Source organism: Danio rerio, chromosome 16 (genome assembly GCF_049306965.1).
Source record: "Danio rerio strain Tuebingen ecotype United States chromosome 16, GRCz12tu, whole genome shotgun sequence".
In the NCBI taxonomy this organism is placed as follows: Eukaryota; Metazoa; Chordata; class Actinopteri; order Cypriniformes; family Danionidae; genus Danio; species Danio rerio.
The window spans coordinates 22384362-22399898 of record NC_133191.1 but is presented as its reverse complement, the minus strand read 5'-3'; the positions used below and the strand labels follow the sequence as shown (position 1 = coordinate 22399898).

The following is a 15537-nucleotide window of genomic DNA, read 5'->3' as shown; positions in this document are numbered from 1 at the left end:
TTAAACATCTGAATCACATAACTCGAGCTTCTGGGTGGTTTATAGACAATGAGTGGCGCATGCTCCCTCCAGTGTCCTTCCGCAATATTACATGTGTGACGTTACCACAACATGTAGCTTTTGTATTTGTATCAACATCTTAACCAGACCGAGAAGCTATACGTTTTTGTTTTAGTAATACAAACTAATTTCCATTTCAACTTACAAAAAAGCGACATTGACGGCAACTATACGGTCAATATGTGGAAAAATACACATAAATTATAAGCTGCCGAGGCTAACTGTCCAACAGCGTTTTGTAATAAAAAAATCGAAGGTCAGATTTAACCCACCCTTAAAAACGTCTAACTATAGCGTTCCGAGAGATTCAGCCAGTTCTCACTCCCGGGATGCGCCTTTAAGGATTCCTCCCCCGGCTTTCCTGAACTGACCTCTTCCCTTTGAAACCACTTCCTCCCCTTCTCCCAATCGGCCATGTTTAATTTGACTCATTCATGAAAAGTTATGTAAACACAACAGTAACGCAATGATCGCGAAGGCGACATAGTTAACGATGCTAGATTAAGTGATCTGCGTTGTGATCTTCCGTCTAAATGAACCGCGTTGTTTGTACAGAGCGATCATTTGTTCGAGCATTAATCAACAGCTGAGGAAATAAACGAATAGCGCGTGAACTGCGGGCAACGGCAGGTGGGCGCGCGCACTTACCAAATCCATATCAGTGGCGCATAAACAATAACATTGATTACAAGCGTCATTCATGATATTACTTTGCTTGGTCTGTGATTGGGAAAGTTTAGGTTGTAGGAAATGATACGTCATACATATAAGCGGTGACTTCACTGCTCTAGCAGCTACGTATTGTTGGCAGTGTTTATGAGAGGAATTCCTGGTATTTTTCACGTCATGTGCTTGATACATAGTGTAAACGAGGAATGTGGTTTACTGGTCAGCAACGAGGAATATGGTTTTACAATTTTACCTGCTAAAGTGATAAAATTTTTGCTCTAGAGTTTCACAGTATATTGACATTTTTACTGCATTATCAAACATTAATCTTTGTTGCTGAGCAGTTTTTGTAGTAAATTAAAATGTTTTTTTACTTAGAATATCAGAAATTAAACTCTTGTCATGGACCAGTTTTACTAGTATTGTAGAATTTGTTTACATAATATAAAAATTAAAATCTACATTTTTAACCTTACTCTTTTGGTGATGCTTCATTTTTTTAAATATTTCAACCTTTGCAAATATTAGGTATTGTGTTGTTGCAGGAAACCATGAGGAAAAAACAGAATGTAAAAAACAGGAAAGCAGAAGAGACGACAGTTGTTCAGGAGTTTGCAGTGGAAAAAATAATTCGCAGAAGAGTCAACAACGGAAAGGTTGAATATTATCTGAAGTGGAAAGGATTTACAGAGTGAGTTTATGGAACAGTGCTGTCTGTGTGTCAGGTTTTTAAATTATTTATATTATAAATATCTGCCTGTTTATGACAGATCTGTCATACTTTTTTGTTGTTTTTTTCCAGTGCAGAGAATACCTGGGAGCCAGAGGATAACCTGGATTGTCCTGAGCTGATAGAAGAGTATCTCAGAAACCTAACTGTATTGGGACAGGAAACGGAACAAGAGGAGTGTCAATCTCTAGATCACGAAGTTCAGCCTAAGGAAGAGTTATCAGAGTTGGCTGCTGATATGGTTGGTGCTTTTGTATACTATGCAGTTCTACATGTGAAGCCATCACTGTCGCTTTCAGTCTTTATTAAGGCACAGGTGCAGCAGTGTTTCACAATTAAATGAATTGCACTAGTTAAAATATGCTAAAAAAGTGTGGCTATGGTTTAATGTGACTAATCCTCTTGGAACACCATTGCTGCATCTGAAGTTGCATACTTGCTAGAGTGGGTACTTTTAGTACATTACATTTGTACTGACAATTCAGATTTTTACTAGAACATTCGTTCAAGTCAGATGAACCACAGCATTGCTGATTTCAGAACCCAATAGTCCATCAACACAGGTGGAACATTCATGTTTCATCATTTATTAGCATTTTTGTTTGTCTGTCTCAAAATATTACTGAATACCAACTACGCAAAGCTCAGACTTGCGTCCTTGATAGTTCAGGCTACGAATATGAACTCTTAAGGATGGTAGGACCCCAGTCTATTATGCATTTGCACACGTAATGCTAAAACTGTAGCTTTCAGCCCTTTAAGTATTAATGCACAGGTGGTGCAGCAGTGTTTCACAATTAAATCATTTGTACTAGTTAAAGTCTGCTAAGTGTTGTGGCTTACCATGAATAACTGTTGGTTTAATGTGACCAAACGATGGCAGCATCTGAAGTTGCATACTTGCTTGAGTAGGTACTTGTAGTACTAGGTACATTTGTACTGAAAATTCAGATTTCAAAAACCCAATATGTCGTGTTACATTATTTATTAGCATTTTTGTTTGTCTGTGTCTCAAAACATTACTGCATGCCAACACCGTAGAGCACAGACTTGCATCCTTGGTAGTCAAGATTACAAACTCTTGAGGACCATAGAACCCAAGTCTGGCAGTTCTTCAAATGGAACAGCAGTGTACTTTATAATACCACTGGCCTTAACTGTTAAGCCGTAACACTGCTCTTAGTAAGGTTTGAGAACACTGCCTGAAAGTCACATCTTAGAAAAATTTTAATAGGCACTATCTTTATAAATAAACCAGATTTAAAATTAAACTGCAATCCTACTTGGAAAAATCTTACAACTACATTTTGTGACCAAGTAAAGGTAGTATTTTTTTCTCTTTTCTGCCATTGATGTTAGTTGGTTGGATCAACATGTATCCTAGGGTACCTCCTGCCCATAATAAGTTAAGAAGTAATTTCCTCATGTATTCCTGATAAAATCGGGCGGAGCCAGCACACAGGGATTTGAACTGTAATTGGCTAGATGTGAACTCCTGATTGGGCAATAACTAATGATGTTTCACCAGTACAAACACATATTGAGAAACGGGTTTAATGAACTCTGTCTTTAGAATTGATTCTGCTTTTTAACAGTATTTAAATGTTTGTGTTGAATGGTTTTGCTAAAAATTACACCAGCCCATCTTAATTTACCTATGTGTGGACTGGAACACTGGATAAACTCCTAGATTCAACATCTAATCCAACTTCAGCAGTAAATGGAATTATTCATGCATTAATTTTCTTTTCGGCTTAGTCTCTTTATTTATCAGGGGTCGCCATGAACCGCCAAATTATCCAGCATATGTTTTAAGCATTGGAGGTCCTTCCAGCTGGGAAACCCCCATACACTCATTCCTACACACTATGAACAATTTAGCCTTCCTAATTCACCTATATAGCATGTCTTCAGACTGTGGGGGAAACCAGAGCACCAAGAGAAACAGGGAGAACAAGCAAACTCCACACAGACCCAGCCGGGGTTACCCACTGCACCACCTCTAAATGGATTTATAATAACGATTATTTAGACTAATTTAGTATGGCCAAAAATGTATGTCCTAAATAGTATGAATGTATGTAGTATGGATGCCCTTGGAGCACAATTGCCATATTGACCTTCAAGCATGCTAATTCATGCTTGCATCTTGCTATTATCAACCACAGACACAGGGATTAACTTTTTAAGCTTTTTACTGGCTTGCTTCAGTCTTTAAAGTGGATACATTGTTGACTGCAGAGATCTTAAATATTTTTTTAGCCAACTTTACAGACTTGATAGTTTTTTAAACTAAATAAACTACCTTCAACAGGCTTTCTCAGGCCACCATAATGTTTGTCCTGAAACTTTAACATCTAGTTTAGACTTATTTAGTATGGCCAAAAATGCATGTCCTAAATAGTATGAATGCATGTAGTATGAATGCCCTTGGGGCGCAATTGCCACGTTGACCTTCAAGCACAAGCTGTGCCACTTTACTGCCATTCACATATGCTGTTCTGTGGTGTAAACACAGTTACAGAATTACTTAAAAGTTGGTTCCTTTTTTTAATTAGTGCTGTGAATTTTTTGTCACAATATAATTATAGTTATGTAACTTCTGATGCAGCCCAACTTACCACAGAGTTATGTTCCATCTCTTATTAAACACACCTAAACCAGCTAATCAAGGTTTTCAGGATTGTCAGAGGAAGGTGGAGCCAAAAAGCAGAAGAGTGGAGCTTTCACATGCGGGACTGAAAATAGTTACAGTAGTGTAGAGTTTTATTACTCCAGAGCCTGTCCAAAAGCTGCAGGTTTATTACTCTTGCCATGTGATTTATAATTCATCTCTCTTCTCAAGTTTTCTGAAGTTCATTTCTCTGTGTGGAATCATGCAGGCTCACCAGCAGCCTCAGGAGGAGCTCATTGAAAGGACTAATGAGGAGGTTGAAGAACACAACGCTGAGATCCCAGTAGGCCAACCCGGCCACCCTGAGCCAGACTGCATCATCGGCTGCACAGACCAGCAAGGAGAGCTCATGTTTCTTATCAAGTGGTAATAATTCTATAACTCATATATCAATTCATTTATTACTGTTTTGATTGTTTCCAATACCATGTGTATCACACACAAATACTGTTTATAGTAAATCATGTGTAAACAATTAATTATTTTTTAAAATTTACTTATTTATTTTGTTTACAGTTTTTTTATGGTGTTCTTATTACAGCATAGATATTAATTTAAAAGTGCAATAGGAGATCTGGGAGAATGCTAAACTTAGCCTGATAGCATTAAAAACGTGCATCCCTCTCTACATAAAAACTGCTGTCCAAAGTCCAAACACTTTTCTCTTGACAGTCATGAACGCACATCAAATAGATGACAATAGACAACATTGCAACACTACATCATGAGTCATTCACCAGTGAGAAAAATATAGTACTTTCTGACACAACAATTCCAAACTCAAAAACCTTTTGAAAAACAGAAGGAAAGCTAGCTTGTTATTGATTGTGTAGAAAGCAAGACCTGTCAGTGTGTAATAATATTTCTTGCACACAACAATTTCCATGATGTTAGTATGCTTGGCTTTGCTGACGTTTGGAGGGATTTGAAGACGAGCATTTTGTCCAATGTCAGCCTAGTTGACAGGCCTGTGGGGTACCCAAATTACAGATTACATGAATGATATACTTTGACACTATCATGCCAGTTGTGTTTCCATCTGAGCCTGGTACAGCATGGCACTAATGCATACTGTTCTTGGCTCAGAATTCTAGGCATGGTTAGACAACCATGCCAAATGGTACTGGACTGTTAAAGCATTTGTGAGCATGACTTCTCCACTCTGTTGCCTGGATGCTAGTTTTTCATAAATTAGTAGGCAGAAGACTATTTATTCATGTTTTGTTAATCAACTTATGAAATGTCAGAAAAAATGAGTCCTAAAAACAGAAATACATTTTTTCCAAGGTCGATGAGCCAGATTAGATATGCTCAAAGATATAGGAAAGCCTTTTCAGAAATTATATAGCAAGGAACATTATTTCGAACCTTAGTCATGTGTTGAATCATGAATTTATACCATTAAAGTCTAAACGTCGAAAGTCTCTAGCACCAACAAAACCCAACTGTGTTGTCGCCTTGCTTTGGCTTGTGTTTGGTTTCGTCTGGACCAAAAAGTTGCACATAACTGACTTGCAGTTTAGACTGGCTATTATATTTTTAGGCCTGAACAATTTGATTGGATAAACATTTTTTTGTCTTACAGATTAGCCAGAACTTTAATCATTATTATCGTAATGTGAAGAGACTTTCAACCAGCACAACAGAAAAGTTTCTGAAGACAATCATATTAATTAATAACTTACTATATGGTTAAGGTTAGAATAGTTGTTAAGTTTGCATATAATGCATATAATTATGCATAATCAATTGTAATCATTAGCTAACTACATGGAACATGCGCAATAAGGACACCTTAAAATAAAGTGTTAACCTTATTTTATTTTAGCTAGTTACCAAAGCAAAGTTTGACATAAATTGATGGTTACCACAATCTTAAGTGTTGTTAAAAGAATTTTATTCTTTAAATATGTAGTCTTTTATTTCTAAAGCAGTAAATAATGGAAACTTTCCCAGAGATGGGTTGCGGCAGGAAGGGAAACGTGCTGGATAAGTTGGCGGTTCATTCCGTTGTGGCGACCCCAGATTAATAATGGGACTGAGCCAACAGAAAATGAATAAATGAATGAATAAATAATGGAAACTTAGTTACAACTGAACTGGAATAAAAAAAACAATAATAAAAAAATTAAAAATAAATAAAAAACTAAAATATTTAACAAATCTTTAATAATATATAATTTTCATATATCACTTGTAATGATATATAACAAATATGTAATAATATATTATTCTTTAAAAAAGTCCAATACTATAAATATTAAAAACTGAAATATTGAACAAATCTGTAATATGTCACTTTAATATTGTAATAGCATGACAGAATATTCACACTAATGAGTTATTTCTGTACAGTTGTAATTTTGTATTAAATATGTATTCAGGGTGCTGTCCACGAAGTCTTAAAAGGTCTTAAATTTCAAAAACACAATTTTAGGCCTTAAACATTTTAAATTTACTGTAATATTGTCTTGTAGGTCTTAAATTATGTTAAACGGGTCCTAATGTTCCTTTATGTAAAGCTAACCAATTGATCCAAAAACACATCTAATCATCAACAACACATCTCAATTAAACTTTCAGCAAAACTACTTATAACTATTAATGTTGGTCTGTAGTCTGTTGTGCAAACAATTCATTTTTAAAGAGTTTTTAAGTTGTTTTAAGTTATGCTAAACAAAAATATATGTATACAACTAAGGTCTACTTGTTGTGATACATTATTTAAAATATGCGGCTAAGAAATTACTTTTTTTTTTTTTCCTGCCAGGCTTTTAAAATACCCTGAGCATCTAGCCCTATATAACTCAGGAATTTCATTCTTCATCTTAAATTTGACTTGATAAAACCCTCAGAAATCCTGATATTTGTAATCCTTTTAACAAGTTTAATAATTAAATTTTAATATTTCAAGTGAGCTTTTATTTGTATAAAAAAATTATTTAAATGTAATTTTTCATTTTCGTAATTTAATCTTTTGCCAATGTGTTTGTCACAATCACCAGTAATCCAGGCTTGTAGATTGCTGGGAATCATTTACCTTCACTACGAATCTGTCACACACAGCTGAAGCTGTTAAGAACTGATTACATGGGCTTTAAAAGCACCACAGAAAAACACACACTAATAAACTAAGACTAGTTGCTTAGTCTTCTTTATCTGTTATATGAAGGGATGCTGACAACGGGGTTGAGGATCCAAATGCAGGTTTATTTTATATAGAATGGTCAGGCAGGCAACATTCAACACAGGAACAGATATACTGTATATGGGCAATCCAGAATCGTGGTCAATAAACAGGCGAATGAAAACTATAAATTCAATAATTCTATTCATTTTTAAGCTTTTTTTACTGGTTTGAGTTAAAGTTTATCTTTCATATTATATATTATATTAATTATTATCGTTTTCTATATACTTGTCATCAAATATTTGTTAAATTATAAAAGAAAAGTTAATTAGTTTTAGATAATTTTAGGTAAAACTGTTTTAAAATCTGTGTCAAGGAATTCCTTTCCTTACATGTCTGTGTTCTGCTTTAACAAACAATTGTAGCAGAAGATAAAACATGCCATCGCAGCAAAAAAGATGGAGTAGTTTACAATACTGTTGCCACCAATCAACCACTGCAGTTGATAATTATGTCCTTTTAATTACCTGTATTTCTCCATTAACACTGATCATTAATTGTTTATTTAATCTCAGGAAAAACACGGATGAGGTAGCTTTACTAGCAGCCGTGGAGGCCAGTAAAAGGTGGCCCCAGATGGTAATCCGCTTTTACGAGGACAAGCTGACCTGGCATGGAGACGACGAGCAGTGAAAGAGAAAATATGTAGCAGTGGATACTACTGTACCTCCTGGCAGCTTTAAACACACAAACACTGTGGCTTAAGTTTACTGTCCGTTTACTGTACCGTGTAATAAAGTGTGCAAAGCCACACTCTAATGTGAAGCTCTTCCTAACACACTTACCTGTAGAAATGTGACTGGAGTATTAGAACCTACTGTAGTGTTCTGTTTGTACAAATCCACACAAGTGGTTTATTAATCAGTCCAATGTTGTCGTATTTCTTGGTCTGTTGTTTGAGAACTCGTTTATGATGTCCATCATTCTGTCCTCCATTGTTATGATCTGAACTGTGATTTAACATAGGAAGTGATGACAGATGGTACAGTACCTGTTAGAGAGGAACTGTTTGACTAGTACTATCTGTGCTGTAAACTCACTGTTAAGCACTTATGGCCTATTCACACCAAGAACGACTATAAGAATAACAGTTCATATAGAGATTGTTTTTAATTGTTTATCTTTAGTTCACACCAAAAATATGACACGTTAAGTTTTTGAAATCACTTTTAAAATGGTAGTTAAACAAAAAACAGACAAGTACAGCTGCTTTAAAGCAATACTACAAGTTTTTTGAAAATAGACTAATTTTACAATTCCCTTAAAGTAAACTGTTGGAAGCACTTTTAGTTTAGCTTAGCATAGATCACTGAAATGGATCAGACCATTAGCTTATTTCTTAAAAAGAGTTTTGAATTTTTTCTATTTAAAGCTTAACTCTTCTTGCCGAAGAACCAACGAAAAATGAAATGTTGCTATTTTGCTAAAATCTAAAAACATTTGAGTGAGCTGCCTAATCTGACTCTATGATCTAAGCTAAGCAATGCTAAAAATGCTCTTATTAGACCCGGAGATTAGGAGAGCCATGTAATAATATAACTTAGCAGTCAGATTCTGCAAACAAAAGATGTTTTTTGTTTTTTAATAATAACTTAACAGATTATGTTTTTGGAATAGTTTTTAAAACTGTATTGTAACAATAAACAGCTAAGCATCTGCTTTAAAGGAACACTTCAAGTTTTTTGAAAATAGCCTCATGGAAGCACTTTTAGCTTAGCTTAGCTTAGCATAGATCATTAAAATAGATTACACCGTTTAGCTTTTTTTGTAATAACAGACGGATACTCATAACACTGTGCAGAAAATGTCACAAATCAAAGATTTGATGTTAAATCTTTAGCCCTGCTCACTCATAAAGCACTGTGGATTACATTTTTGTGAGTTTCTCTCTGAATATATTTAAAACCAAAAATTTAAATGTCCTTGTCCTTTGCATTTCTTCAGTTGAGCCATTTGCAATACTTCATGGTATTGTGACTTTTCTTTTTTGAATCCACACTTTCCAATTTTCATGGAAATTTTTTGCTTCAAATCAAAGTTTTAAATATTGTAATTCACCTCATATCTGGTTGGTGCGTTTCGTGTCTTCTAATGCTTTAAAGCCTTTTAACAAATCCTTATGGGCAAAATATTTCCTGAACCAGCATTTATGTGCATCATTATAGTTTTGTTCTTGGTGTAAACAGGCCATTTTAAAAGTTATACTGTGATAAATCCTTTGATCTGTGAGCGAGTATTGTGACTCATAAATCGGTAGATTTGCACAAAACTAATTCTAGAATGTAGCCTGTACAATCACACTTTATTTGTGACATTTTTATTTTTGGTCAGTTTCACTTTCATAACAGCAGTATGATTAGGCCATTTACTGTAGGCTGAGGTTTTGCTGAAGTCCTTTGTCTTGCTGTTTCACTTTTCTAAGTTCCTTTTTTCTGTAAAGATCACTGTAACATTAAATCTCTAGGTGCTTTAAATAAACATAGACTTACCTCAGAAGTGTTGTGATCGTTCTTATTAACATGAAAATTTGCAGTCATCAGTAAAAGTGTTTTAAAATCAAATAACTCTAATTATCGTTGGTATATTATAAAATAAAGTCAGTTCCTAGTAGATTGTTCTTTTAAAAATCATAATGCTCATAAATATAGTTTATAATAGCCATTTTGTTTTTATTTTAAGAGGTTTGAAACCACTACAGGTACATGAATAACTCTTTAAGTACTGCTATGGTTGTTTTAAACACGCAGGCATTATGATTATGAGACCCATTTTTTCCAGCTGCTTTTTCCTGCTCCTTTTATTTTTATGGTGCAGCTAGTCTGCTGTGTCTCTAGTGGCTGGTAAAAATGAAGCACCGCTGTCAGTCACAGGCACAAAATGAGCTGTGATGTTTTTCCCAAGTCTACAGTTATCATGAATCAGCCCCAGTTGGTCAACAAGACCAATGTCTCATGAAAATACTTCCTACTTTATTCTTCCCCATTTTTTATCTCAAAGCTTGCTGTTGTGTGTCACTGTCCAATAAAAGTTAGTGAGTGAGTGTATTCGTTTGCTCTTTTCCATAATTCTTGGACTTATGCAGGAATTCACTGGCGTTTGGGTGAGGGATCCTCGCATCCAGAAGGAAGATTTCTGGCATGCCTTCATGGATTATGAAGTTTGTATACATGTAAGTGCAGTCGTATGCAAATGGTTAAAACAAAAGTCAGATGCTTCCTGGTTGTTATTTGTATTTTGTATTTGCTTAGACAAACAGCTTGGCGTTCACTAAGAAGAGCTCCTGTGTGCGGCGGAGATTCAGCGAGTTTGTGTGGTTAAGAAAAAAGCTACAGGAAAATGCCTTGCTCATGTATGTAGCCGTTGCATCTGCTCTTGCTATTTATATCTTTTATTACTAATGGTTATTCATATGTAGGCAAGACTTCAATACATGTGAGAGTATCTGCATACTTATTTTATTAATATTATTATACTTTTAATTTGAAAGAATATATTGAGAATGTATGAATTTGAAAAAAAATCAATTATAATAAATGTTATATATATATATAATTTTTATATATTAATGATTTAATAGATTTTTTTAAATTAAATTAATACAGACAAATCCCCAGACCTTGTGTGTGGAAGTCATTGGTTATAGTTGAATTACATTTCCAATGTAGTTTTTTAAAAAAAATAATAGATACTTTTAATCAAGTAATAATTTTACGGAGTTATTTTATTACTATTTTAATATTTAACATTATGTTTACTTAGTCTATTTCAATTACTTGCCAACACTTTTGTTAGTTTGTAAGGATTTGCACATTTAGGTTTTCCATCTAATATTTTTATATTTGTTTTATTTAATTTTTAGTATAATCCTCAAACATATATTCAATAGTTTTGGCTAACAATATCAACACTGCTAATTGTTAAGCAGCTGTACTGTAGACATTTTAAAATTTCTGTCATTGGGCAATTTCCATTGACTCAAACTTAACCTTTTGTATTTGAATTGCAGAACACATATACCTAAACTTCCTCCAAAAAACCCCTTCTTCAGTCTCAACAATGCAAAAGAAATTGGAGCCCGTATGGAGGGGTTAAGGAAATTCCTAGAAGCGTAAGTGTCTGAATAACCACACACACACACACACACACACACACACACACACACACACAAAACATTAAATAAAAACAAAACCATGACTCACAATCAAGGGTGGATTAAGTGATTTTGGGGCCCTTAGCAGTTCCAGCCATGGAACCAACAGTCCTAAAATGCACCCTTTTTAGTTTTATTCATTTTTATTTATTTCAAGAATTCACACTTAGCTGATGATTGATTATAAACAAGTTTGGCATGCTTACCCAATAAAGAGCCCTGAGCTCAAAAGGTCCTTGAGCCCTGGGCTCCCTCCTGTTTGCAGGGCGCAAGGGGAGCTCTGAGCTCAGGTAGCTGATCTCTGGAGAACTCCCCCCTTGATGACAGAAAAGGATTGCTATGGAGAGATATGCTACTGCATGGGAGTTTGACTGTAGTGCTAAATTTAGATTGATCAATGAACTTGTAGTGCATGTTTTTGGAATGTTGTAGGAAACCAGAGAACCCGGGGGCAACCCACGCAAGCACGGAAAGAACAAGCTAACTTCACACAGAAACGACAGCCAGCCTGTTAAAGAACTAGAACCGGTGACTTTCTTCCTGTGAGGCAACAGTGTTAATCACTGGGCCACCGTGCCACCTTATGAAGAGAAAGGTGGAGGAGTGGGGATGGAATGGGGGATTCTTCAAATCGAAGATGACTGTAGTGAGAAACCCTGTCTCTTTAGAGTGGGTTAGGATTTGTTTGATTGGTGGATCAAACATTGTTAAAGCAGAACCAGCCGTGTTCAATCATAAACACGTGATCCTCTCGAAATTTGTTTATAAATAAACTTCACTTATTTTGCAGGGTTTTTTATATCACGGAATCTCCTTTTTCATGTTTTATCTCAATGAAATCTCTACATTTTAAGTGATTTGTGTTGTTTACGTGAACTCACATCTAAAAAAAATAAATGAATAAATTGAAAATAATAAATATTTTTTAAACAATTGAATCTCTACCTGACTTGACTGCTGGACTGCTCCATGATTGGGACAAATTTGCATAGATTGTATAATTATGGTAAAATGTAAATTCTAAGACCCTCACAATACAAAATATGATAGAAAACAATGCTATTTGTATAATTTATACTTCTTGGTATTTGTTGGTCCCCTCAAATTTCCTGAGGCCCTAAGTGGCTGCTTACTTTGCTTATTGGTTAAATCTGCCCCTGCTCACAATCACTTTTGATGTCTTGAGCATTTGCTTGTTTTTCCATATGATCTTGTAAGACTTTTCTGATAAAAGAATGAATAAATAAAAATCAAACTTTTTGGTACAAATGAGATTTTACAAGTCTATTTAACAATCCACTAATAACTAAAGTAACTGAAATGGTTATGGTTTGATTAATCAGTAAAATGTTTACTTCTTCCAGGGTGGTTCACAGTGCGGTTCTGCTGTCAGACAGTTGCTTGCACCTCTTCCTACAGTCCCAACTAAGTCTGAAAAAAATTGAGGCCTGTGCTGAAGGCAGGACTCGCTACACTGTATCCGAGGCCATTCACAGTTTCAGTTCTGGACACAAACGCTTTGATTCACTGTGTGAAGAGAACATGGAAGAAGAGCAATGTGTGCAATGTGAATCAGAGTGATTATTTTTGGACAATAAAATGGAGTCAACGCACATTATGCTTTTAGATATAAAAATACAACCTCTGTCACTGTTGTTATGCCTTTTTAAAAAGATAGTTTGTACTGTTTAAGGTAGGACTACCAAAATGTACACTTTAGGGAATATATACGTAGGCCTACCCAACGTGCCAGTTATAGACCCTCATTTTAAAAAACGAACAAACAATCGGGTAGGTTTATTTTTGAAAAAGTCCATACCCTACTATGTCAATGACATCTTTTGTACCTTTTTGAGAGTACAATTTCGCAATAACATTGATGACATATTGAACTCTGAAGATTACAACCCATGTTTGAATAGGAACACTTAAACATTTAAAAAGTTAGCTATTTTCTCGCACTGACTTCTGTACCGACAAATGAAGACTAATAAATTGAATTATTTAAACACATTTGTGCACACATTAATGTCCTGCCTGGCTTTCAAAGGAAAGTATAAAAGCATAATGTGGCCTGTGAGGAAGATAGTTTGTTGTTAAAACTACAGATGAGCGTTGAGAGGTTTACGAGAGGGAATTTATGTTTGTGTACGAAGTCCCTTAAACGCAATAACCCCATCCTAATAAGCAAATACAGAGCATTAGGACATTAGCCTATACGTGATTTAAACCCGACTTCACCGAGCTAAATCCTAATAATAATCTCTACTCAAACAATTTTATTGCCGTACTTAACCATAAAAGATCATTGTCAGGATGCCATACAGATCCTTCTCATAAATATTTAACACTCTTGTGTGAGGCCCAATTTGACCAACAGATGGCGCCTTTGCTCTTCTGTCTTTCCATGACTGACCCTCTAAACCCTGCAAAACCATAAACATTTCATCACAGTCAAAATGCCCTCTAGGCAAGCAGTGTTTTTACTTTTTCAAATGAATGTGACATTAAATCAATACATTTTAGATCAGAAGGTAGCCTACTGGTCGCCAAAAGCAAGCGGTAAGACCATCAAAGTAAAGGATGCAAGCAATCAGTAAACAAAATTACACCAGAAATCATATGCACGCATAATACTTATTATTAAGAAGTCAGATTAGGCGGGTTAATATGTTTAGTCAAAGACAGGTAGGGTACAATATATAATGAGATTAGCCTATATGTACAATTTTCTGACATATATTATCAAATAAATTCAAATAGACTTAGACCAACAAGTTGAATTATACTGGTTAAAGAGCCAAATATACCTTTAGAGCGTCACCTGAACTCTTGATCGTATGCGCAGCAGGTCTTGAAAAATAAATCCAAATCTAACGATACTTTGTATTATCATGTGTTCAAGAACTGCAATTTATCAAACAATTTCTAAACTGAGGAGGATGATCTTAAGACAATTCCACCAATCAGAGAGCGTTATTGGGAAACACGCGCAAAAAGATATAGTTAGCCACGCCCACTACCATAGAGTACCTGCAAATATGACCTAATTTGGGCAATCATTTAAACGCTGTTAATATGATATGCTTCTTAGGTATGTATGTATGTCTGGATGGATAGATAGAGACCCCAACCTAACAGTCTATATCTAATGAGAATTAGTTGGCATGTAGATGCAATGTAACGTAAATTCAACATATGGACCATCAAAATAAAGTGTAACCCTGAAATATATTGTTTCTATTTACTATTCAACCACTTTAATACTTCATTGACAGTTTCATATTTCTACATTTTTTTATTTTAATTGTTTCATTAGCAATGCTTTATTGCTGTTTTTCCTACATAGTCTTTGTTTGTAATGATTCTCTTTTTAGGTTTGCACAACAAAGACTATTAAAAAATCCATATGAGAAAAATTAGCTGTTTTTGTCTCCAATAATTAGATCATGCTGTTAAAAATGCTTGCAACTGTGGACATTTTGGGTAAACCGATACTGCAAAACCAGCTCATGATCACTGAATCTGGCTTCAAATTACATTTTGGCTACGTTTTCTATAATGAAAGGAGATGGGTCTAATTTTTTTCAGTCTGTGTGTATCTAATATGGACAGACATGTTTTAAAAATTGGTTTCTCACATTGTAACAGAATTATTTATTTTATCTGTTAAATTAGGCATGGGTACTTTTTGAAGGGTCAGGCCAATAATAAAGGCAAATATAATTGTTGATAATGCTACTAACTTAACTTTTTTTTTATTGGGACTATATGAAACTATATATATGTTATTACAATAAGCTTTAACCCCTTTTTTGTAAATTATTTATTACTGGTGTGAGAATGCCACTCATTCACATTAAACTCTTCAAATCCAAGATTAATAATAAAAACAATGTATAATAGATAATGATCTCAAAAAACAAATGACATTTTTGCTAAAAAGTAAAGACCTATGACCTCCATGACTTTAAAATGTTTAGATTAATATTTGGTTCATATTTAGGTTTTTTTTTTTTTTTTTTTTTTAATGCAATCTGCTAAAGCCAACAGCATGAAACTGC

The 15537-nt window shown here is 34.7% G+C and overlaps 2 protein-coding genes and 1 long non-coding RNA gene across 5 annotated transcripts in view; 2 read left to right on the top strand and 1 right to left on the bottom strand.

The window, feature by feature from the left end:
- Window positions 1–12540, bottom strand: part of LOC137487900 (uncharacterized) — a 1155393-nt gene extending 1142853 nt beyond the window's left edge. Inside the window, exon 1 of the long non-coding RNA XR_012391719.1 lies at window positions 11994–12540. This is a non-coding gene — a long non-coding RNA (uncharacterized lncRNA). The remainder of the gene's footprint in view (window positions 1–11993) is intronic.
- Window positions 458–9816, top strand: cbx3b (chromobox homolog 3b). Of its 3 annotated transcripts, none has more exons than NM_001386347.1 (5): window positions 458–690; window positions 1275–1420; window positions 1532–1700; window positions 4342–4499; window positions 7839–9816. In NM_001386347.1, exons 2-5 carry the CDS (start codon window positions 1281–1283, stop codon window positions 7954–7956), a joined length of 585 nt encoding a protein of 194 aa, NP_001373276.1. In that variant the 5' UTR covers window positions 458–690; window positions 1275–1280; the 3' UTR covers window positions 7957–9816. The 3 variants fall into 3 exon arrangements, with proteins under 3 accessions (NP_001373276.1, XP_068070094.1, XP_073781302.1); XM_068213993.2 differs by having other exon boundaries at window positions 471–690; window positions 1258–1420; XM_073925201.1 differs by having other exon boundaries at window positions 471–892.
- snx10b (sorting nexin 10b) lies at window positions 10321–14703 on the top strand. The gene is made up of 4 exons (NM_001110396.1): window positions 10321–10492; window positions 10572–10672; window positions 11330–11431; window positions 12838–14703. The coding sequence occupies exons 1-4, from the start codon at window positions 10400–10402 to the stop codon at window positions 13052–13054; spliced, it is 513 nt and encodes a 170-aa protein (NP_001103866.1). The 5' UTR covers window positions 10321–10399; the 3' UTR covers window positions 13055–14703.
- Window positions 14704–15537: the final 834 nt, after the last annotated feature.